Source organism: Nansenia antarctica (assembly GCF_963989245.1).
Source record: "Nansenia antarctica genome assembly, chromosome: 8".
Classification (NCBI taxonomy): domain Eukaryota; kingdom Metazoa; phylum Chordata; class Actinopteri; order Argentiniformes; family Microstomatidae; genus Nansenia; species Nansenia antarctica.
In genome coordinates this window covers 40,910,417-40,935,786 of record NC_137678.1, presented here as the reverse complement: position 1 = coordinate 40,935,786, position 25,370 = coordinate 40,910,417, and the positions used below count along the sequence as shown (strand labels likewise).

Below are 25,370 nucleotides of genomic sequence, written 5' to 3'. Positions count from 1 at the left end.
TTTCACCTATCCACCTTAATCTGATCAACGCTGATGAAGAGGAGGAGGAGGCAAGTCACTTAGCATGGAGACACAGCCGCTGAGGGAGGAAGGGCCTTTGTGCATGATGGGGGAGTCAGTGGAGGCTGGGTTACTTGGAGGAGGCTTAACATTATAAACCCCCGCCCCCTATTTCCACTCCACGTTAAATACTCAAACTTGAACGTTTCCGATTCAAAATCCACAGACTCAGCCTCAGCTTGGAGACTTTGAGAGTTTCACACAGCAATGAATGGTAAGTACAACATTACATTGAGATGTCTTAGTTGGTTCATGTTGGTCTATAGTATATGACTTTACTAGCGTTCTAAGTCTTGATTTTGTATCCAATTGCATGAAATATCACAGCGGCTTCTGGTGTAGTGTGTTTGGGGCATCTGAGACAGGGGCATCTAAGACAGGGGCATCTAAGACAGTGGCATCTAAGACAGGGGCATTTATGACAGTGGGAATACTTGCTGGACATTCATCCGATTTACTGGGGAACAAAAACATTGTTAAATAACTTAAATTGCAAAGTCAAATGTGTATTTATTCCATTTACTTTATTTATTTATTTTTGTGGATCTAATAGCTGATTGGTCACATTTATTCGTGGACACTTGAATGTACTACAAGTTTAGAATCTGTGGCCTAGCCATGGTTTTTAAATCAATGCTTATGTTATTAAAAGGTGTGTGTGTTTGTATGCAGGAGAACAAGTCAACCTATACAAAGACCTTATAGAACTGTATGCAAGCATGTAGACTCAGTGAGTAATGGTTATCGTCGCCCATTCGTGATCAACGACACTTTGTTTGGGAATGATTGGTCTTTACCAATACAGGTGATCGTACCAGGTTCAAGGAAACACATTCAGCAGGTGCTGGAGATGGCGGATATCTTAAAAATATCGTCAAAATGAATCTCCCATCATCACTGCTGTGCTTGTAGAACCCAGCCCTTCTTTTCTGTGTTCCTCCCTGAAGGAGACGCCTCCAAAGCAGGCCTGTCCAACGGGAAAGGCAGACCGACGGACGTGGTGGCTCTCCCTCCCTCGGAGGAGAAGCTGGAGGAGAGGGGCCAATGGAGCAACAAGCTGGAGTTCGTCCTGTCAGTGGCAGGCTCCATCATCGGCCTAGGGAACATGTGGCGGTTCCCCTACCTCTGTTACAAGAACGGAGGAGGTCAGTAAACCAGGCCCCTAGTTTAAAAGCAACATCTGTTCTCCTTGACTTGGTGTTTTATGGTTAGATGAAAAGCAACACCTGATGAGTAGAAATGTGACAGGTCAGACAGCAAACGCAGGTCTGCTTCACAAAGCGGAATGATGATCACAGAAGGACTTAACACTGGAAATAAACTGATGTTATTGGAGAAAAATACATGGTAAATTCTGTTTCAATTCAGGAACTAAACTAACATTCAAATTCGTAATTTTCTCAATATTTTTTCAATGAGACAATTTTTGAATTGGAATTTCAATTAACTTCCAGAATTGACTGAATTTAAATGGAATTTGACCCCTAACACTGCTTGGGATATATTGGGACAGTGTGACTATTTTACTCTGGGATAAGGAGAGGAGGGTTTAAAGGAAACAGCATTTAGGGAAATGCTTATGTAGGTGGTATATCAGCCGGTTCTCCCTGTGGGGTAGGTGGGTCAGGGGGTCAAAGTTCAGAGAATGAGACAGCTGTTGTTTCTCCGTCCTCACAAGCCTTCAGCAGCTGTCCCTGTGGTGCTGCGGAAATCTGAGCACCACAAACATCCTCGCATGTAGGGGGACCAAGACAAAGGTCGTAGGAATGCCTCATTCACTCCAAATGAAGATTGTCTGACGTTGATTTAGATATACACAGCAGCTAGATTTCTGAAACTTAGTCTGAACACTATGAAATGTTCTATGGTGGATAGCCGGCAAACTAGTAGTTTTATATTTGCATACTAAAACCATATTAATTACTCATAATCCACACAACACTGATACATAATATAATGAATACTTACATATACATATAATACTTACATAACAATACGTACTGTATATTAAGTAGTCTCTCTCTCTCTGTCTCTCTCTCTCTCTCCATCCCTTTCCTCTCTGAACAGGTGCGTTCCTCATCCCGTACCTGATCTTTCTGTTCACCTGTGGCGTTCCTGTGTTCTTCCTGGAGACGGCTCTGGGCCAGTACACCAGCCAGGGCGGCATCACCTGCTGGCGGAAGATTAGCCCCCTGTTTGAGGGTACCCCAACTCCTCTCTTTTCTATCATACGTGTCATGTCTTTCATGCTTCATCCGCCACCAGTATGCCTGTTAGCTTTGTTTAATTGTCTGTCTTGATCCCATAGCACATCTGTACAGCATAGCTGTATCTGTATGCAGTTTTCTATTGTAATGAGATTCTAATGTATTGTTTCGGCATAGTAGGCTAATACACTTGTGATACTGTATATGCATGTAAGACAAGGCATGCAAGTGGTCTCTCGTAAGATACACACTCAAGATTCTCTCTCTTTGTCTCCTTCTGTCGTTTCTGGGTCCAGGTATTGGTTACGGGACGCAGGTGATCGTGGCTCTGCTGAATTTCTATTACATCATCGTGTTGGCCTGGGGCATCTTCTACCTGTCCTTCTCCTTCTCCTGGGACCTGCCCTGGTCCCTCTGCAACAACACCTGGAACACAGGTGAGATCTGGGCCCCATGTCAGTTTCAGTGGAAAACTGATGGATCACATGTAATGTATTTACCACACTTTATTGTGTACCGGTAATACATTTTTTGTCTGGTGTCATGTTACTTTACTGCCAGATTTATGATGATGATGATGATGATGATGATGATGATGATAATGACACAAAATGTTGTTTTTTTCTAAGAAAATTGTGTGGAGTTTCAGAGGAGAAATGATTCCCTTAACCTCACCCAACACGTCAACGCCACGTCCCCTGTCCTTGAGTTCTGGGAGTACGTTTTCAAACCACTTCCTTTTTTAAGCTTTTATTCAACACCTCCCAATCCTGTCACTTTTACACATTTTTAAACATTACGCTTTGAAACATTGTTTGAGTTATTAAAACATTTGAAAACAGTCAAGGAATGCAACACTGCATTATAGAAAATGTTTATGATGCACTTTCAATGATTAGCTTTATCTATTAAATTGAATTGACCCCCTGTGTTTCATTTCTCGACAGGAGGAGAGCCTTGAGAATCTCCCCAGGCATCGACCAGATGGGCTCCTTAAACTGGGACTTGGCCCTGTGTCTGTTCATTGCCTGGGTCCTGTGTTACTTCTGTATCTGGAAGGGGGTCAAATCAACCGGAAAGGTGGGCTTGGATCTCCTCATCGTGACGTTAGAATTATAAGGTTCTATCTCCATTTTGGTCCAATTTTTTTTTTTTTAACATAATCTGATCCATTAGGTGTTTATTAATGCCTGTGTGGTGTTATTTTAAAAATGTTAACATTTTTGAGTTAGTAATTCATAAAATACAAAGGTTCCATCTCACAAAACATAATGGAATGTAAACACTTTGACCCTCAATATCTCTGAACTACCCTAAACGGAGATAGAACCTTATACGTTTTGCTTTGTTTGTTTTCTGTTTTGTCTGTCTGATCATTCCCTTGAATTGTAAAGCGTCCTTGGTTTTTTTGAAAGGCGCTATATAAATTAAAGTTATTATTATTATTATTATTATTATTATTATTATTATCATAATTATAATTCTAAGCTCACGTCATACCGATGTCCTTTCTATAGGTCTATCTGTTGTATTGCACATCCTTGCTAAGCCTATCCAACTGCCGCTACCGTTCTCAATGTGATTGTGCTCCCACAGGTGGTGTACTTCACGGCTACCTTCCCATACCTGATGCTGATGGTGCTGCTGGTTCGTGGGCTCACTTTGCCTGGAGCAGCCAGAGGCATCAAGTTTTACCTGTACCCTGACCTGGGACGCCTCGCAGACCCACAGGTACCACAACAAACCCCTCCCTCCCTCCCTCCCTCCCCTGGCCCTCACACAGGGAAACCCCGTTGACCGAACGACACACTCTCACGTGAGCGTGACGTTAGTACAGTGGTATTTTCGATCCATTTGTGGGCCATCAAATAAACCTTCTTCAAGTATTTCACAAAGAAGTGGAACTGTCCAGTCCAGGCATTAGGAGTCTTTTCAAACTACTGTATCTGTAATATCGGAGATAGATACTGTATATTAAGAGGAGGTTTGGGATGTTGCGCCCCTGGTTGAAGGTCCTCCAGGTGCAGTTGCGCTATCCCAGGGTGCACTGCCTGGAGGGTTTATTGTCTGCTGGGTCCATCTGGACCCCATGAAAGGGTCTGTGAGTGCTGGGTTCACGCAGAGGGGCAGGACACCGCAGAGACTGTAAACACTGTCCATCGGGGCCCAGGCTCCTCCTCGGAGCTCTAGTCCCAACTGGCTCAGCCCGGTCCGGAACAGAGGGGTCTTCTCAGGTTCAGCTCGCAGCAATGCTTCCCAAATGGCGGGTAAGAGCACGGTGGGGACGCGACTAATCCAAGTTTTTTGGGATCGTTTGTTGGGTCTGTTTACATTCTGGGTCACACAAAAAGCTCCATAAGGTTAAGATGGGTCATTGCAGAAACCGTTTTGGAAACTAACTTTACGTTTAGAGACAAATAATACATTGCAGTGGGTGAACTTTCTGGGTCAATATACCTGTATGCTGTGTGACTAATAGAGCAAAGCGGATGGCAGGGTTTGACAGATTGAGCCCCGTCTTTGTCTTTGTACTTTCTTTGTCATGCTGGGGCTTTTTTGTTTGTTTGTTTTGCTGCTGAGGGACCTCGTCTAAAGTCTAGTGGTTGTCTATAGTGCGTGTGAGTGTATGGGGCTGAAGGCACTCACACTGCAGGTTTCAGCCACCCACCTTGCCTCGAAACCCACCCACCCACCCCCTAGGACAGGTACTCTGCAGAATCTAGAGACCCTCTGCCCCCATTCCCATCACCATCCTCAAGCAGGGGGGGGGGGGGTTAATCAATGTTGAAACCACAAGACATTTAACCAACTGGTTTACAGTTCACTTACAGTTCACTTAATGATTACTGTACTGTACTGAACTCCGGAGGGACTGAAAACCAGCTTGCCTCTCCAAACACGACTGTATATTGTTATATAATGAATATGGGCTGTGTGTTGTTATCCATCAGCACGTGTGCCTTTCCCCTTGTTCAGACATTTCCAACTTCCTTCCTGATTGGCTGATGAACAAACAAGCTGAGCAAAACATCCCACAATATACCTTGTTGGGATGTGTTCAACATGTTTTATATTGTATGAGTCAGTGAACCAACTTACGTATTAAATGTACACTCTCTATCATCTCTCCTACTTGTTTAAAAAGAAGCTCGTTCTTCATGTGTTGTGTAGATGTAACTACAGTACACAAAAACATCTCAGGGAATAAGCGACATGGTACCTTTTTTATTTCAGGGGGGGAAAATACCTCTCAAGAATTGTGTCTGTCTGCCTTGTATGTGCCTGACCGCCCGTCTGTGTCTCCTCTGGGTGTGACCGTAGGTGTGGATGGACGCTGGAACTCAGATCTTCTTCTCCTACGCCATCTGTTTGGGCTGCCTCACAGCCCTGGGGAGCTACAACAAATACAACAACAACTGCTACAAGTACGCTAAAGAGACACACTTCACACACAGACACACACACACACACTCACTCAAGTACACTAAAGACGACACACTTCACACACATCCTCACTGTACTGTATCAGTGGAGGCTGGAGGAGACAGACATCGGAGGATGGGCTCACTGTGGTCCTCTGTGGCTTAGTTGTAGATTCGATTCCCACTGGGACCATATGTACTGACAAATGTATGCACTCACTCAATGTATGAACTTGCGTCAGCTAAATGGCATTATGTTATATTATATTATTACACACACACACACACACACACACACACACACACACACACTCACTCACTCAGTACTGTATCAGGGGAGGCTGATGGAGGCAAACATCGGGGGACGGGTTCATTGTAATGCATGGAATGGAATGAGGAGTGGTTTCAAACAAGTGCTACGAGAAGTTATTTGACTACTTCAGATCAGGGCCGCCACTGTGTACACGCGCATTACACGCGTACACAAAACAGAGATTTGGTGAAGATGAACCACAACTACAATTATAGACCATTATTAGACCACCTTTAGCCCCCCCCCCCCCCCCCCATATTTTTTCTTCAGTTTGATACCCTCTTTTGAATGTGTTTTGTTTGTGTGTGTCGTGCTACAGAGACTGCCTGGCGTTGTGCTGCCTCAACAGTGGGACCAGCTTCATCGCCGGCTTCGCCATCTTCTCCATCCTGGGCTTCATGTCCTACGAGCAGAACGTCCCCATCTCTGAGGTGGCAGAGTCCGGTCAGTCTGCCACTATAGTGTTCATCCACTGTGAACTGTGGTTTGAAAATCATGTGACATATACTGAATGTTCTCTTGATAAGCTTCATATAGTAGTAGGATGGATGGATGGATGGATGGATGGATGGATGGATGGATCGATGGATGGATCGATGGATGGATCGATAGATAGATAGATACTGTAGATACAGTAGATAGATAGATAGATAGATAGCTCTTTACCAAAACATATTCAAGTTACAGTTATATAATGAATATGGGCTTAAAATGCAGCTCAGCTTTAATGCACCTCAGCTTTAGGGGTTTGAGGGTATTCACATCCAAATTGGAGGAAGGTTTAGGAATTATAGCTCTTTAATATTTAGCTCCCACTTTTTCAAGCGACCAAAAGTAATTGGACAATTGGCTCAAAAGCTGTTTCATTGACCTGTGTGAGCTATTCCTTTGTTATTTCTTGTTTCTGAGTTGATTCCAAGTGTGGATTTTGCATTTAATTTTGGATGCTGTTGCTGTGAACTGCAAAAACAAAAACATCAGAGAGATAGCAGGAACATTAGGAGTGGCCAACAGTTTGGAACATTCTGAGAAAAAAAGAACGTACTGGTGAGCTCGGCACCACAAAAAGGCCTGGACGTCCATGGAAGACAGCAGTGGTGGATGATCGTAGGATCCTTTACATGGTAAAGAAAAAAAAACTTTCACAACATCCAGCCAAGTGAAGAACAGTCTCCAAGAGGTAGACATATCATTATCCAATGTCTACCATAAAGAGAAGACTTCACAAGAGCAAATACAGAGGGTTCACCACAAGATGCAAGCCTCAAGAATAGAAAGGCCAGACTAGACTTTGCCAAAAAACATCTAAAAACACCCAGCCCAGTTCTGGAACAGCATACAGATGAAACTAAGATCAACTTGTACCAGAATGATGGGAAGAAAAAAACTATGGAAAAGGCTTGGAATAGCTCATGATCTGAAGCATACCACATCATCTGGAGGCAGTGTGATGGCGTGGGCATGCATGGCTTCCAATGGCACTGGGTCACTAGTTTTTATTGATGTTGTGACAGAAGACAGAAGTAGACGGATGAATTCTGAAGTGTTCAGGGATATACTGTCTGCTCAGATTTCAGCCAAATTCAGCAACATTTATTGGACGGCACTTCACAGTACAGATGGACAATGACCCAAAACATACTGGCAAAGAAGTGGAATATTCTGCAATGGCCGAGTCAATCACCTGATCTCAACCCGAACGAGCATGCATTTCACTTGCTGAAGACAAAACTAAAGGTAGAAAGACCCACGAACAAACAACAACTGGCAAAGCATCACAAAGGAGGAAACCCAGCATTTTGGGATGTCCATGGGTTCCAGACAAAGGATTTGCAAAGGATTCTCGACAAAGTATTAAACATGAACATTTTATTTAGTATTATGTTAATTTGTCCAATTACATTTGAGCCCCTGAAAATAGGGGACTGTGTATAAAATGGTTGCAATTCCTAAACGTTTCACACTCATTTTTGTTCCACCCCCCTTGAAAAAAATTAAAGCTGAATCTTCAATTGCATCTCAATTGTTTTATTTCAAATTGAAATCAAATCCATTGTGGTGGCATACAGAGTCAAAATGCTCGAAATTGTGTCACTGTCCAAATATTTCTGGACATAACTGTAGATAGATAGATTTCTTAAGTCATGTGTATAAATTGTGGTTCCACTGTTGAGTTGTTTAAATGTTTAGGTGTCTCTCTGCAGGACCTGGACTTGCCTTCATCGCCTACCCTCGGGCTGTATCCATGATGCCCTTCTCTCCACTCTGGGCCTGCTTCTTCTTCATCATGATCGTCCTGTTGGGTCTGGACAGCCAAGTAAGCCCTTCTTATGGTAGCCCTGGGGCCAGTTTCACAGACAAGGCTTCAACCTAATCCTGGACCGAAAAGCATCTTCAATGGTCTTGTCTGTGAAACCGGCCCATTATGTCCTAATGTTACACAGTGTACAAGACAGCACATTCTCTGAGACAGGCTCATTATGGAACCATAAGTCAACATAGATCTTTGCTCTTTTTTGATGTTTGCGTGTGTCTGTAAAAAAAAAAAAGAGTAATGGCTCTCTTTCCTCTCTCCCTCCCTCCCTCTCTCCCTCTCTCCCTCCTTTTCTCTTCTCTCTGCCCCGCTTCCCCCTCCACTCCCTTCCTTTCTCTTTCATCCCCCCTTCTCTCTCCCTCTCTTCCTCCCTTTCTCTTTCTGCCCCACTTCTCCCCCCCTCCCCCCTTCCCTCCCTCTGTCCCCTCCCCCTCCTCCCTCCCAGTTTGTGTGTGTAGAGAGCCTGGTGACGGCCATGGTGGACATGTACCCCGCTACGTTCCGCCGCAAGAACCGCAGGGAGCTCTTCCTGCTGGCCGTGGCTTTTGTCTCCTTCCTCATGGGCCTGGTCATGCTGATGGAGGTAGGGGTCAGGGGTCAGGGGTCAGGGGTCACACATGGGGAGACCAATCACAACCACCGCAGCCTGCTCTGTTCTATAGAAAACAAACCACATCAGAGTGGTCAACGACCTTTCCTCATGGGCCTGGTCATGCTGATGGAGGTAGGGGTCAGGGGTCACACCTGGGGAGACCAATCACAACCACCGCAGCCTGGTCTGTTCTATAGAAAATAAACCACATCAGAGTGGTCAACGACCACCCCGGACCACGACCACCCCACCCCCCATCTCAACGGAACACACACACACACACACACGCGCACACACACACACACACACACACACACACACACACACACACACACACACACACACACACAATACCACCCTGTCTGTTGGGGTTCACAACTAGTGACATATTATTCACATGATTAATGATGGTCCTTAATTACTTGTTTGACATTTCTCACGGCAGAATAACAATGTTGTTGCCATTGCGTCATTTATTGGATTTTGATTGGGATTTTGTGTCTTTTTGTAGGGTGGAATGTATGTCTTCCAGCTCATGGACTACTATGCTGCCAGTGGAATGTGTCTCCTATTCATGGCCATCTTTGAGACTGTCTGCATTGCATGGGTCTATGGTAAGATTGGTTCTTTTTAAGAAGGCATTGAAACAAAGTACCGTAGTAACATTCAATATTCATGTAGATAACTCAGAGGACAACAAAGACAAAGAACTCTCTGTTCTGTTAACATGTGAACCTCCCTACTCATAATCGAGGTCACACTCTGGACCTTATCATCACCAAAGGCCTAGATATTTCAAATGTTGTTGTAACTGACATTGCCCTGTCTGACCACTATTGCATATTTTTTGACGTATCTATCTTTCCTGTTATTCAAACTATGTCTAAAACTATTTCCAAACGATATATCAATGAAAAGACCAGTGCACTGTTCACACAGGCCTTTTCCCTAGCCCCCCCCCAAACTTCTATTCCAACCTCAGTAAATGACCTTCTACACGACTTCAACTTAAAAATCACAAAAACCATTGATGATATTGCACCCATTAGATCCAAATGCATCTCTGGTAAGCAAAAAGCTCCCTGGAGAACTGCCCCATCCGTAAAGACCCAAAAAAGAGAATGTTGTAAAGCAGAGCGCAGATGGAGAAAAACAAACCTTCAAGTCCACTATGATATCTATAAAGAGAATCTTCAAAACTATAACTTAGAAATAAGAAGTGCCAGGCAATCATTTTTCTCTAAGATCATAAACAATAACATCAATAATGCCCGCATCCTTTTCAGAACTGTTGACAGACTAACAAATTCCCCAACACCCATTGCTCAGGAATTTCACTCAACTAGTAAATGCAATGAGCTTGCATCTTTTTTTAACAATAAAATAGAAACCATTAGACAAGGCATTAGGTCTTCTGTGTCAGGCATGAAAAACATGTCCCCATTAACAACCCCAAATAGGGCGGACATAACAACCATGTCACAATTTAACACCATTGATTACAAGACCCTAGATAAAATCATGTCACGTCTTAAACCATCCACCTGTGCCCTTGATGTCCTGCCAACAAGCTTTTTTAAAAACATATTTAGCTGCATGGCAGGCGAACTAATACAAATAATTAACACCTCCCTTTCATCAGGAATCTTCCCTGAAGCCCTGAAAACTGCAGTTATTAAGCCTCTACTAAAAAAGAACGGCCTAGACCCATTTGTACTAAACAACTACAGACCCATATCAAACCTTCCCTGTACAGGACAAATTATTGAAATGGTTGCCCACGAACAACTTAGCAATTATTTGACCCTAAATGATCTCTTTGATGACTTTCAATCAGGCTTTCGCCCCCTACATAGCACTGAAACTGCCCTTATTAAGGTCCTTAATGACATTCGCGTAAACACAGACTCCGGAAAAATCTCAGTTTTTATACTACTAGATCTTAGTGCTGCCTTTGACACTGTAGACCATGACATTCTAATAGATAGACTAAAAACATGGGTAGGACTTTCGGGCACTGCCCTAAACTGGTTTAGATCCTACCTACAGGACAGAAGCTACTATGTCTCCATTGGCAACTTTGTATCTGACCAAATTAAAATGACATGTGGGGTTCCCCAAGGGTCAATCCTTGGCCCCCTTCTATTCAATCTCTACATGCTTCCATTGGGACACATCATAAAAAAGAACAAAATTGCCTACCACAACTATGCGGATGACACTCAAATCCACATAGCCCTCTCACCGAACGACTATAGTCCCATTGACAATCTCTGTAATTGCATTGAGCAAATAAACGCCTGGATGACACAAAACTTCCTCCAACTAAACAAGGACAAAACAGAGATAATTGTATTCGGTGCACCTGACAAAAGATCGAAAGTCAGTGCAAAACTTGATTCTCTCTCTCTTCACACTAAAAAACAGGTCAGAAATCTTGGTGTAATTCTAGACTCCGATCTAAACTTCAACAGCCACATAAACTCGATAACTAAATCAGCCTACTATCACCTGAACAACATAACAAGAATGAGAGGTTTCATGTCCAAGCAAGACCTTGAAAAACTCATCCATGCATTTGTTTGGAGTAGACTTGATTATTGTAATGGTCTACTAACAGGCCTATCTAAAGGAGCTGTTCGTAAATTGCAGCTCATCCAAAACGCCGCTGCTAGGGTCCTAACAAAAACAAAGAAATTTGAACACATTACACCAATCCTGAGATCCCTGCACTGGCTACCAGTCTCTCAGAGAATTGAATTCAAAATCCTCCTAATTACATACAAATCACAAAATGGTCTTGGACCAAAATACATATCAGATCTCCTCCCACCCTATATTCCCGCAAGGTCCCTAAGGTCAGCTGAGACAAATCAGCTAATAATTCCAAGAGTAAAAACAAAACACGGTGCAGCAGCTTTCAGTCACGCTGCTGCATGCTCCTGGAACAAACTCCCTGAAGAAATCAAACAGGCCCAAACCCTTAAAATATTTAAATCTAAGCTAAAAACCTTCATGTTTTGCACCAGTTATGATTGAACACAAACACTTCTATCAATGTCTTTTTTCCATTAACTATTGTCTATTTACTTCTTATATTTGCTTTTATTCATTGTAATTTTTATTTTCTTATGCTCCTCTTGCTGTATTGTTAAATAATGCATGTAAAGCACTTTGAATTGCCCCTGTTGTATGAAATGTGCTATACAAATAAACTTGCCTTGCCTTGCCTTGCCTTGCCATGCGGGTACTACATATGAATCAAAACAGCACCCCATTCTTCATGGAAAGAACCAATAGTTAAGTAGTGTCAGTAAGTCAGACTCTCCATATACAATTATGTGTTAGATTATGTAATCTGGGTCAGAAGCACTATTTCGATTCAGCTTTATTGTCCTCGTAGTTGACATTTATTGTCACAGCTCTGTTTTTGCTGAGCCTCTCTCTCCCACTCTCTCTCACTCTCTCTGTGTTGTTCCAGGTGCTGACCGCTTCTATGATAATATTGAAGACATGATTGGATACAGGCCAGGACCTTACATCAAATACTGCTGGAAGTACCTTACCCCAGCCACATGCATTGTGAGTGAATTCAATTCTATTGAATTCGATTGATTTTCTATTTGATTCTATCCTCATGGCTGACTGAATACTTGTTGCTCCCTCTAGGGCACCTTTGCGTTTTCCCTCATCAAGTACACTCCTCTGAAGTACAATAATGAGTATGTGTACCCCTGGTGGGGTTACTTCCTGGGTTGGATACTGGCACTCACCTCCATGGTCTGCATCCCTCTGTGGATGCTCTACAAGATCTTAACCACCGAGGGAACACTGAGAGAGGTGAACACTGGGTTTTAGCACACCGAAGTCCCTCTTGTCTTAGTACTACAGTGCATATACAGTACCCTCTTGTGAACGGGAGAGAGCGCTGATGTGTAAGACAAGCATTCATTCCGATTGAGAGTGGAAGCTAGCAAGTCATTTGAATCGAACAAAACATTGTTATTGTAAACGTTTGGTTTTTCGCATCACTTCAGTTTAGTTACTAACGTAAGTATTTCAACCCAGTCTTTGATGTTATGACCAGTTAGTTTCATCCCGTTTCTCTTTGCACCCACAGCGCATTCGCATCCTCACCACGCCCTCGGATGACTTACCCAAGACCAAGAGAGAGCAGGAGAGGATGTTGGCCATCTTCGCCCCCGAGGGTCACATCGCCATGGACCCAGCGGTGCCCAACAAAGATGGCTACCTCCCGGTGCGCGACAATGACACCAACTGCTAGAAAAAGGAGAGCCCAATGACGCGGAAGTGGACTTGACCTATCAATTCATCCACCTACAGTACATCACTTTCACGTGACCTCAGCCTGTCTGTGTCTTCTCTGCCCCTCTGTACAGTCCCTCTCCCTCTCCTATGGCAGCCTGATAGACAATGACATGGAGAGGAACAATGCAGTCCCGATAGATAGATACTTTGTTGATCCCCAAGGGGAAATGATGGCCTTACAGCAGCTCACAAAGAATAACAACAAAATAAAGTGACAATAGAATAATAGAATAAAATGAAATAAAATAGACATCTGAAACATTATATACAATAAGAACCGTCTAGTATGAATTAACATCCCCCAGCCTGACTCTGATCACCCCGATCGAGACAGCCGGAGGAGGAGTTGTACAGTCTTATTGTGGCAGGCAGAAAATATCTCCTATAGCGCTCCTCAGTGCAGCGTGGTTGTAGTAGTCTGTTGCTAAAGGAGCTTCTCTGCTCTGCCACAGTGTCATGTAGGGGATGGGAGGGATTGTCCATGATGGCCAGGAGTTTGGTCCTCATCCTCCTATTGGCCACCTCCTCCACTGTGTCCAGGGTGACACCGAGGACAGAACCAGCGTTCCTAATAAGCTTGTTCAGCCTTGTGTTCAGTCGACCACTTTAATGTGGCATTTACAGTACCATGGTGCTTTTGGAAACAGGAGAATTGAAGGTTTTATCGGACTGTTTCTTTTTTTATTTTGTAGGGGAAATAAAGGGGATGTTTTACCCAGGTGAAATACAATCAATACAGATTAGAACTGTGTATTGTATTTTTACATTACAAAGTTCTCTCCACTACTGTCTCTCTCCTTGTTCAATGGACATTAAACCACATGCATTTGTATATTGTCTAGGGCCAAGTGGTAAGCAATTGTTTCTGTTTTCCTTACTGTATTTACTGGAATTATGGTGAAAATAATGATGTACATTACACAAGAGAGGAAGAATCTTTGATTTAGTTATAACGTGGGTCATTGCTAATTGATTAAAAGGTATTGTATCACCTTGCGCCAATGTAATTACACGAAAGCTAACAGCAGGACTAATACTCAAAGTGTATGATATTTTAGTTTCATTTTCTGTGTTGCATGACTGTACAAAATAAATGTGAATCATGTATACTGTGTGATTTGAAATAAACAAAACATTGAATATACTCAAAGTGTATGATCTTTTAGTTTCATTTTCTGTGTTGCATGACTGTACAAAATGAATGTGAATCATGTATAGCCTACTGTGTGATTTGAAATAAACAAAACATTGAATATACTCAAAGTGTATGATATTTTAGTTTCATTTTCTGTGTTGCATGACTGTACAAAATAAATGTGAATCATGTATACTGTGTGATTTGAAATAAACAAAACATTGAATATACTCAAAGTGTATGATCTTTTAGTTTCATTTTCTGTGTTGCATGACTGTACAAAATGAATGTGAATCATGTATAGCCTACTGTGTGATTTGAAATAAACAAAACATTGAATATACTCAAAGTGTATGATATTTTAGTTTCATTTTCTGTGTTGCATGACTGTACAAAATAAATGTGAATCGTGTACACTGTGTGATTTGAAATAAACAAAACATTGTTTGGAAGTATCCATGGCATACTATCCATGGATATAGTTGGATATATATGGATATGGATACTATAGTATCCATGGCATACTATATCATCAGTGCTTTCTCACATCTCCCATCGCACAACGTTAGGTTGAAGGGAAAAAAAACATAGTGTCACGCTACAATGATCAAGCAATTTAGGAACGTGTTATAGAAAGGTATAACCGCTAGGGGTCACACTTCTCATGCTCACATGGAGCCGTCAAGTGTTGCAGTTCGGGTCGATGATTGGCTGAAAAAGTCTGCCTTTGCTCCGCGTGCATGACGTCAGTGACGTTCCTCTATCCCACCATGCAGCGGGTGATGTCTATGGAAAGATGGCGGAAGGAGGAGCGGATTATCTGGATGTCGAGAGAGGAGAGGTCGCAGCACTGCTGAAAACACAGCTACGAAAGGGAGACACTTGGTAATAGTTTGACAATAACTTTTTGAACCTGTTAGGCGGCGACTGGCTTGGTCTGTCGCGGCTGTCAAAGTCCCAAACGAAGGGAAATCTGGTGTGACTGGCCGTGTTGACAACACGTCTAACTGACAGTTGAGAGTTGCCGTTACAGGGGACCTCTTCCAGTCAGCCAGCTCGTGACAGCTACTCAGCTAGCCGCTACTGGCTAATGTTAGCTCGCTAGCTGTATATTCCACATATTTCAGCGATCGGCTGTTTATGGTCAATATGGCACTCTATTTATTACCTCGCTAACTTGTTAACGTAGCTAATTGTAGGGCACGTCCACTGATTCCATGATCGTTCCCAACGTAATATACATGCCTACATGGGACTGGCGAGTCAATCTGGCCGGCTGGCTGGCTGACTAACGGTAAGGCTTCAAGTGGTTTGCCAGTGAGCTCATCCGGCGTATCAGGGCGTGAGTCGTGAAAAGCACCTGTCAAAATTATTTCGCCAGCTAACTAACCAGGGAGCTTCACTCACAACATTCGCGTCAGTAAGATAGTCAACTGACGTGAAATTGACAAGTACCAGATGTACTGGATTCATGCAGTACATGTGAGTCATCTTGGGTGTATATGACGAGATCTGCACTGTTAGTGCCAAGCTCCGTCTCAGCGTGTCAAGGCAGCTAACTAGGCACCTTCTTTCACTATGACTAATGAACGTCAGCACATTGTGAGTGGATAGCAACTGTTGATCCCAACCGAAACAATCACGCAAACAGGTAGTAGTGCTCAGAATAAGTCATGTTTTTAATACAATTCCATATGCTTCACATATGTCCAGATCATGTTCAATTAGGCCATACTTACTATGTTATTGTATGGTAAATCAATCAACCCCAACCCATTCACTTTGTTATTATACCATCAAAGCAACATTAGTGCCAGTAACAATGAGTAAGCGCTCATCGGAAATCATCTGTTGCAGCAAAGCTTTTCAGATCAGGATGCAATTCTGAACCGTCAATGTGCTTCCTCTCTCTGCACAGGTACTTAGTGGACTGTCACTGGTTCAAACAGTGGAAGAAATATGTGGGCTATGACAGCTGGGACAAGCACCAGATGGGAGACCAGAGTGCCTACCCAGGATCGGTGGACAACTCTGGCCTTCTCAAAGGTAAGATAGACTACACTCATACGAGCAGATAAATCAACTGCCATGCTGTGTACAGATAGGTTATACTATAGAACAACATCTAACAAGTCAACTTGTTGGCCATTGCATGCCGTATGCGGTTAGTTAACAGCTGAACAATGTGTTTATTTGATACATTTAATGTCTGATTCGCAAGTACATTTCAGAGGAATCAATAATGTCAATGTTGAGATGGTTGTATGTATCTATCGATATATGAGAAAGGGAATAGCTGGAAAATGGTAAAGAGAGATCTGTACTAGCCCACCTATGTTGGTGGCCATAGAAAGCTCTCTGTGTCCCTGTGTCTTTGTGTGTATTTGTATGAGAAACAGCCATTATGGGTACCAACAGTGAGGCTGTCCCTAATGAAAGGGCCATTATGACAGATGGACGCTCACACACTGTGCCTTTAGGAACCCTGTCCCCACTGACTCTCTCTCTCTCTCTCTCTCTCTCTCTCTCTCTCTCTCTCTCTCTCTCTCTCTCTCTCTCTCTCTCTCTCTCTCTCTCTTCTGTCTCTCTCTCTTTCTCTCTCTCTCTCTCTATTTCTCCCCTCTCTATTTTTCTCTCTATTTTTCTCCTTCTCTCTCTCTCTCTCTCTCTCTCTCTCTCTCTCTGCTAGATGCTGATGTTCTGGCCATCAAAGAACACCTCATTGATGAACTTGACTACATCCTGGTCCCAACAGAAGGCTGGAATAAGCTAGTCAGCTGGTACGGACTGGAAGATGGACAGGAGCCAATCTCGCGCAAGGTAACAGTACCATCACTCGCATACGATTAGAACTGGATCAACTAGACTCACAATAGACTGCCGACATGGCCACTGCTTGAATGGCAGAACCAATTAGCAGTGGGTACTGCTAATGGAACTTGTAGTCTAAACCAATGGAGAGAGGCATCTCTGAGCTCAAGTTGATTTGGTTGGTGTTGATGTTTCGTGTTGGGATGATGTTATAGGACAGTTTCAATGTAAGGATCCAATCTCAATGTTAGAATTCTTGTTGTGTTCTGCTGCGGTTGGAGGATCAATGTACTTTGGGAGTAAATTGGTGTAAAATGATATCTGAGAACTCTGATCAGAATGTCAGTTTGCTCCTTTTCTAGATCGATATCTTTGCCCACAAGCTTGTGAACTGAATCTCAAGCATAACTGATCTCACAGATAGCAACTGATCTCACAGATAGCAACTGTTTCTCTTACCACGGGCTTCATTGGTACTAATAAGTCCATATTCTTAATTCAGTGTCAATGGGAGTGGCTGTAACATGCTGTAGCATACGGCGGCAAATGAGTTTTAATGGAGGCTATTTCTGACTGGACAGGCCCTACTGTACTTCCGCAAGCCTGGGCATAGCTGGGGCATTTTCAAATCTAGCCAGTCATCATGGCTCCATGGCTGCCACTGCAGTCAGTGGGTTCTCTCTCTCTCTCTCTCTCTCTCTCTCTCTCTCTCTCTCTCTCTCTCTCTCTCTCTCTCTCTCTGTCCCGCATCGATCCTCCCCTTTTCTCCATGTATGTCGTGGGGGGGTATCAAATGGCAGTGGCGGTTCTATTTTCAGAGAGAGGGCTCTGGATGACCGAAACGCAACATGGAGCGATCTACGAGACACAACATGCAGGAGGTGCTTCTTCTTCTTCTTCTTCTCCTTTCCTTTTCTCAAGTCTTTTTCGTTCTGGTGGGGGGATCTTGTCCTCGAGTTGTCAGGCTGTCGGAGGATCGGATCGGGCTTGTCGCCGGGCTTTCTGACTTTCGGTTCTCCTCGGGTCTTTGCGTTGAGGCTGTCATCTCGGGGAGCGGTTCTAGAGTGTCCTTGTTTTTTGCTGCGCAGGAATGCTGGCTGAGGTCAAATGATAGCGTCAGAGTTTTTAAGAGGTGGGGGGGAGAGGTAGAGGGTGAGATAAGCGGGTGGTGGTGTGTAATGGGGGTGCTGAGGGGGGGGTGTTAGGATTATAATATGTCTGTTTGAGGACTTTGAATGTTCTGTCAGCATTTGTGAAGAGCTTGTCTTGTTCTCTGTGTTGTCTGAACCACATGGGACACTGTGCAATGGGGGAGGGAGTTGTGTGTGTGTGTGTGTGTGTGTGTGTGTGTGTGTGTAGGGGTGGGGGGGGGGCAGTTCTGTACCCAACGCTCTGGGGCTGCAGGAGTGGAGGGGCTGTGAAATAAATAGGATGGGACCCTTCAGCTGTCTCTACGTGCTGGTGCTAAATTAGGAGACTCTCTCATATCAAAGGATACACATGAGTCGAATGTGCAACTCTGTGTTGAGAAACTGGTTGTTGCCACATTAATGTAGTTGGTTGTTTTGTTGGGCTACCACGGGTAATAGGTTAATCTCAAATGTCTTATTTTCAGGCCTTTTATTCTTTTTATTCTTGTTCTCATGAATTGAATGGCTTTCTATTCACTCTTTAAAGGGCAAAAATACACTTTCAATGTTGACTCTATTTAAAATGGCCTAATCATCTAGGACTAGGTTCAATCCGGGAATCTCAATGTCTGGGGAACTGCTTCTGTTTAGGCAAGTTCATACTTGACAATGAATAAATGAAGGGCTGGGTTTCATGGACGTAGATTAAGCCTAATCCTCGACTAAAAAGCATTTTCCATTGCAAGTGTGATTTTAATCCTGGACTAGGCTTAAGCCTTTGTCTGTGAAACCGTGACTCAAGTGAGTCAGTGTCTACTAGCGATTACGATTGTGCCTTCGTTTGACATCGTGTCATTTTGTTATCGTGCCGTGAATGACCCGAGCTGTTTGTCGCCATGTTGTTGCAGGTTGTCGAACAGGGTATGTTCGTGAAGCACTGCAAGGTGGAGGTGTACCTCACAGAACTGAAGCTGTGCGAAGACACCAACATCGAGAACGCCGTCACCCGACGCTTCAGCAAAGCAGACACGATAGGTAGGCACCTTCTCTCACCACGCAGGGCCTCCATGCTCCCTTACCTGCTTTACCGCCGGGACTTGTGCTGTTCACGTGTGTTCCGTCTCCTTTGACTGTGTAGACTAGCTGGTTAGGTTCACCGTGTTAGTAATAGATACTGTTATGCATGATTTCGACTCTTAAGGCGAAGGAGAACGTTAGCTTACTGTTACCAACTCGGTCCTCTCTGAAAATGTTTATCCACTTGCTTGTAAACTAACTGTGCTTTGGCCTCAGAGGAAGAATGTGTTCCCACAAGAACTGCCAAAAATTGTGCTCCCCAAAAGCGCCTTGGCACACACACACACACACACACACACACACACATACACATACACACACACACACACACACACACACACACACACACACACACACACCCCCCACCCCGGGGGCAGGCTGTGTTACTCAGTGATCAAACAACCTACAGAAGTGTGTGTTTGGGAGTATTCCACAAGCTAAACAGGCTTCAAAGATTTCATTAAGTCATCAAATTGCTTCTAGTCATCCAAAAAAAAGACAAAAAGAAAAGTGTATCTGACTTAATTATTTGATACGTTTCCTTTCCTGGGGGGTCCCCGATGCCTGCTGTGCTGAAGACACCATTGAGAAGGCGATGCGTAAACTGTTCAGTATCCCGGACGAGAAGGAGACCCGGTTGTGGAACAAGTACATGAGCAACACATTTGAGCCTCTGAACAAGCCGGACAGCACCATCCAGGACGCGGGACTCTATCAAGGCCAGGTACAGAATAGGCTTTCGTATCCATCTCCTCCACCACTGTCTCCACTGGTGAGTTCTCTCCACGGTGTTCAATTGCACCCCATGTTAAAGGTAAAAAATAAATAAAAAATAAGTTGGTCACGGCTATAGGCTTGTATGTGCTACTTCTATATGCAGTGTTTCCCCTAGCATTGCCTTGGGGCCCCAACGGAACCCCCCGCCCCCCCAAGAAAGAGGAACTATTACAGACGTAGACACCAAACATCTGACAAGTAGGCTAAAATATCCGCGTTTTTTAAAATGCACCCAACCCGAATCTGGCGAGTGGCAAGCCCATGTGCTCGTTGGTAACGTTAGTCCGCCAGTAGTCTCGCATTACGTCCGTAATAATTCCTCTTTCTAACGGGGGCGGGTGGTTCCGTTGGGGGGGCAGCGTTTGTCAGTGTTTGTCAGCAATGGTAGGGGAAACACTGACATTATCTGACTGCATTGCCCACAGTAATCCAATATTCAATTATAATTATGTTATGATTTGATATGAATTCAATGTATACCTCTTATTAGATTATAAATACTCTGGCTGTTATGTTTGCTTTTTGGTTGACTGCAAAAGAGAGAGAGGAGGATAGGGAGGGCGAGAGGGAGAGAGAGCAGGATGGTGCACCAGAGAGAGAGAGAGAGCAAGAACCAGGTGAGAAAGTGGACAGGTAGTCAAGACCACATAAGTAAGTAGCCTTAAGAACCGATGGTTCTCCAGCCTAATGGCCCATAGGGCAGGAGCCTATCTCCTGTTTCAGTAGCGTGAGGCGGCTTAATGTACAAGTTAGTACACCCCTGGACCTGACGCTGGTATGTCGCAGGGTCCATGCCACCCCCCCCCAAGGCAGCAAACCTAGGGGAAACACTGATATGCATGTTTGTTACCGCCAGATTAACTAAACTGTGTTTTTGGTTCCCCCACATTTTCTTTATTAAAACGGCGTAAGTTGAATAACCCGCATCTTAAGTGTCTTAGTGTGAGTGAGTCGTAGCCCCCCCCCCCCCCCCTCCACCCCCCCCGGGAGTTAGCTGGTGGCTAACGTGGGATTTATCTAGACAACTGGTCACAATGGTTCAGTGGTTCACTGGTGGGCTGGAGGGGACAGTCCATTGAGCAGCAGCTGTTCTAGAGGATTTGCAGGCCTCTCATGTCTCCTGTGTGGCTTTTCAGCCTGCCTTGGACAAAGCCTATTAAGTGGATCAGAGATATGATGAGGCAGCTTCCCGTGTTTCTGTTTCATACTACAGGGCTTTCGAAGTGCAGTAATATCAAGTAGCATACCTGAGGTTAGGGTTATTCTATTATCTTATTTATTTATTTATGTTTTGCTCTAGATAACAGCACATTAAAGGGACACTTCACCCAATTATAATAATAATAATAAAAAAAACTCAAATTCATGATCTCCAGCACCAGTAGGTTAAAACGGAAAACACAGTGGAGTGTCCCTTTAATGTGCTGTTATCTAGAGCAAAACATAAATAAATAAATAAATACAATCCATTGTACTGTACAACACTGTCAAACCATTGGTTAATTAATACAGCGACCATGTGTTTCTTTATCCTAAACGACGGGTGTTATCGTGTGTGTTTTTCTTTTCTCTGGGCAGATTCTAGTAATAGAACAGAAGAACGAGGACGGGTCCTGGCCGAGAGGTTCCACCGCACCTAAGTGAGTGTCGGGCAACTCAGTGGCGTTAAAGTGTGTGTGTGTGTGTGTGTGTGTGTGTGTGTGTGTGTTGATGGGCGGAAGTCGCTGGCCGGGGATAGAAAGATGACCGGCTTCTAAGGCTGAGCTCTCTCTTTATCCAGTTCTGCTGGGGTTGTTTTACATTCATACCTTCTCCTAACTTCTCTGTTCAGCAGCCTTTACAAATATCATTTTGCCACTGTTTTGCTTCAGTCCTTCATCTCTCTAATTATGCCATCCTTTTTTGTCAATATTGCTTCTATCTATCCTCCTGCTTGGCATATCTCTTATTTTATATATATTTTAAACCCATTACCAATGGTTTCTGAATCAACGCTCACACACCTCTCTCTCTCTCTCTCTCTCTCTCTCTCTCTCTCTCTCTCTCTCTCTCTCTCTCTCTCTCTCTCTCTCTAAGTCTCGAGAGCCTTTGTTTTCTAACTCATATGATATTCTTATCTTTTTGAAGGTCATCTGGTGCTTCCAATCTCTCTGCTTTGCCAAAGATCTCCCCTTCATCTCTCACAAACAATCATAACAGCAGCTTCAACAGCAGGAAGTAAGGCCTAGTGGGCACCCAGTAGCGTGCGGGGGCGGTGGGCTGGGCTGGCCCTGGGCTCCAGCCATACATATGCACTGCACTGCAGCAGACAAAGTTCTGCAAACAAATGTTTGGAGAACTTTGGCACCAAACATTCCGGCGCATTCCCATTGCATCTATTTTAAAGAGTGAATAGAACACTACATTGTTTCTGTCCTAGAGCAAAAACACAGCTCGTGTGGCGTTGATGAGGCGACTGGTTGGCTCGGGCTGGGGCGCCGGCGCAAGGACCTTGCGCACGGCAGCCCTAGCCCTCGTTTATTCAACTAGTGAGTGCCCACACCCGCCTCATCGACTCGCCTATAAACGAAGCCTTGCGCATTGTGACAGGATGCCTGCGTCCTACCCCCGTGGACAACCTTCCCATCCTAGCAGGCATCCAGCCCGCAGGCCTCCGCCGCATGGGAGCCACAGCACGTCTCGCCTGCCGGGCCGTGGAGCTTAATAACCATCTGCTCCATGATAGGCTCACTATAACAGCGGAGCCCTCCCGGCGTCTCAAGTCGAGACACCCATTTGTGCCTGCCGCACAGGATCTCAGGCAGCAATGCAGAGATCTCAACATCAGTGTGGTAGGATGGGCGGATTATATGTGGCGCGCGGAGTGGGAAGCTAACACCTCCAAACTCCGCGACCACATCCCAGTCGCCGGCGCTGAGCCCCTCGGGATGGACTTGCCAAGGCTATCCTGGGTGAGGCTCAATCGTCTCCGGACCGGCGTCGGGCGTTTCCGCTCATCAATGCACAGATGGGGCTTGGCCCCAAATGCGTCGTGCGAGTGTGGCGCAGAGGACCAAACCGCAGACCATATTATCCTGGATTGCCCGGTGTACCACCCACCCAACGGGATGCATGGTCTGTCGGTATTAGATGACGAGACGATGACGTGGCTTCTGGAGGGGTGTCCAGAAATATAGCCCGGGTGAGCCCCTCAACCAGGTCTCGGGGTGGTAAAAGGGTAGCCCCTCGGCCCCGAGCCTGGTGGAGTGGAGAGGAAAAACAACTACCCATACGCCGAAGAAGAAGAAGAAGCAAAAACACATTCTATATATTCCATTCTATGTTCTATTTTGTTTCTATTCTGGAATGTTTGGTACCAACATGGATGATGGCTAGCTGTGTGTATCTATGGTTCTGAGTTGGGGGGGTCTTGAGGTGGTCACCTTGGGGGTGGGGCGGGGGGGGGGGTGGATCTTATCTTTTGCGTCTGTCACTTTCGGGCTGTGTTCTCTAACCCCGCCCTTCAGGAGCTTCTGGGTATTGCAGGCTGGCTGACACTGCCACTTGTCACGGTTAAACCAAAATCAAACCGAATCTATTCCCTGAATATACGATCGATTGATCGACAATTGACATACCTTTTCCATATCCAAATAAGACAAAGAGCTGTCGTTATGGTGACGGCGTCACCCAGAAGCTCCTCCAGGCCACCGGTAGAGAGCCGCGGCCCTAGCTGTGTGTAGATTGTGGTGTCTAGTAGAGTGATAGTGGTTGTCTCTCTCCTACTGTACTACAGCTTGTTAACCACTGCATGCCAGGAGTGTTACCTTCAGTCAAAATCTCTTCCCCCAGTTGTTTTTCCCCTCAATCCTGTTAGATTGACGTGTGTGTGTGTGTGTGTGTGTGTGTGTGTGTGTGTGTGTGTGAATATTGCAGTGTCTAATGCGGAAAAAAGGATACCCTCAAACTACCATGGCCTAATGCTCCTCCCGAGTAGTGTTTTATTGATAAAATATTCATGGCTGAACCAGAGTCAGGGCATGCTCTCAGCTTTTTTTAAATGTTATTATTATTTAAAAAATGTTATCAACCCAGCACACATGAAGTATCCGATGTGGGAGGTATATAGAAATGGAATTCTATACCATTCTCAACTCTGTTAGTTGGGCACTACCTCTTGTGGGCATCACAATGTTTTGGTGGGAACTACCGTTGTAATCAGGGGAGGCTGGTGGAGGTCGAAATCGGAGAGAACGGGCTCATCGTAGGGTGCATGCAACGGAACGAGGAACGGTATGAAAACACCTGTTTTGATACCATCCCTAATTCCGTCCCGTGCATTAGACAATGAACCCCGTCCTCCCGACTACGACCTCCACCAGCCTCCCCTGATTGTAGTTGCGTCTCAAACACGGACACTGTGGACACCGTCATACAGATTCAGATGCAGATAACTTTATTGTTCCTACTCTTGGGGGCAATCGGTTTTTGTCTGTGTGTTGTGTTTTGCCACGGGGGGCTGTTGTCATGGCATATGATTCTAACGGATGATCTGTGGAGCTTACTGTAGGCCTGGTTGATGGGGGAATTCGATCCCCCTGCGGACAGTCCTGTCCTCCCCACTCTGTATCGCCAGGGCATCACCCTTGATCGAATTGTGCGTCGGTTGCTTGTTTTTTAACGTGGACTGTTTTCAGCATTACGCAACGAGAGCTGTTTCTTTTTGGCTTGTTTGTTTTCAAGTGGGATAGCTAGCTAGCTAGCAGGTCGGACGGAGGCTATCATAGCCTCTGAGATGTGATCCGTTCTGAGGCAGAGTCCCTAGACTCTGCAGTCCTCCTCTCTACAGTCCCTCCCTCTCTCTCTCTCTCTCCATCTCTCTCTCTCTCCATCTCTCTCTCTCTCTCTCTCGGCCTCTCTCTATCTCTCTCTATTTCTATCTCTCGGAGATCATTGTGCTGCATATTCTGCGGTTCCTATGACCTTCAGAATACATTTAATTTGCCCCCCCCTCATCTCGCTCCCTCTCCCCCCTCTCTCTCTCTCACCAAGTCTGCAACGCGTCGCCTATGCAGATCACTTACTTATTTACGCTCTCCTTCCTTGTCCTAGGCCTGCCGCCCATGCTTACATTCTTACAGTCTAATCACATTATTAAGATATTAGATATTAGGGTGTTTCTGCTTGTGCAGACTGCAGCCTCAGCTGGAATCACTGATCAGCT

General features: G+C 44.7%; 2 protein-coding genes across 2 annotated transcripts in view; both read left to right on the top strand.

Annotated features, from left to right (window-relative positions):
- Window positions 1–267: 267 nt before the first annotated feature.
- On the top strand, window positions 268–13,193 carry LOC308164197 (sodium- and chloride-dependent GABA transporter 2-like; the record flags this gene model as incomplete). The annotated part of the gene is made up of 15 exons (XM_080538340.1): window positions 268–274; window positions 1,008–1,205; window positions 2,128–2,262; window positions 2,564–2,704; window positions 2,897–2,984; window positions 3,215–3,347; window positions 3,864–3,998; window positions 5,589–5,692; window positions 6,322–6,446; window positions 8,207–8,319; window positions 8,762–8,899; window positions 9,420–9,522; window positions 12,390–12,490; window positions 12,578–12,748; window positions 13,029–13,193. 15 exons carry the CDS (start codon window positions 268–270, stop codon window positions 13,191–13,193), a joined length of 1,857 nt encoding a protein of 618 aa, XP_080394466.1.
- A 1,975-nt stretch (window positions 13,194–15,168) lies between these two features.
- Window positions 15,169–25,370, top strand: part of usp15 (ubiquitin specific peptidase 15) — a gene marked incomplete at both ends in the record, with an annotated part of 24,902 nt that continues 14,700 nt past the window's right edge. The window contains 7 exons of the mRNA XM_080537584.1: window positions 15,169–15,257; window positions 16,291–16,418; window positions 17,062–17,192; window positions 19,222–19,348; window positions 19,969–20,114; window positions 21,746–21,807; window positions 22,295–22,384. Of these exons, the coding sequence (XP_080393710.1) occupies window positions 15,169–15,257; window positions 16,291–16,418; window positions 17,062–17,192; window positions 19,222–19,348; window positions 19,969–20,114; window positions 21,746–21,807; window positions 22,295–22,384 (773 nt within the window). The remainder of the gene's footprint in view (window positions 15,258–16,290; window positions 16,419–17,061; window positions 17,193–19,221; window positions 19,349–19,968; window positions 20,115–21,745; window positions 21,808–22,294; window positions 22,385–25,370) is intronic.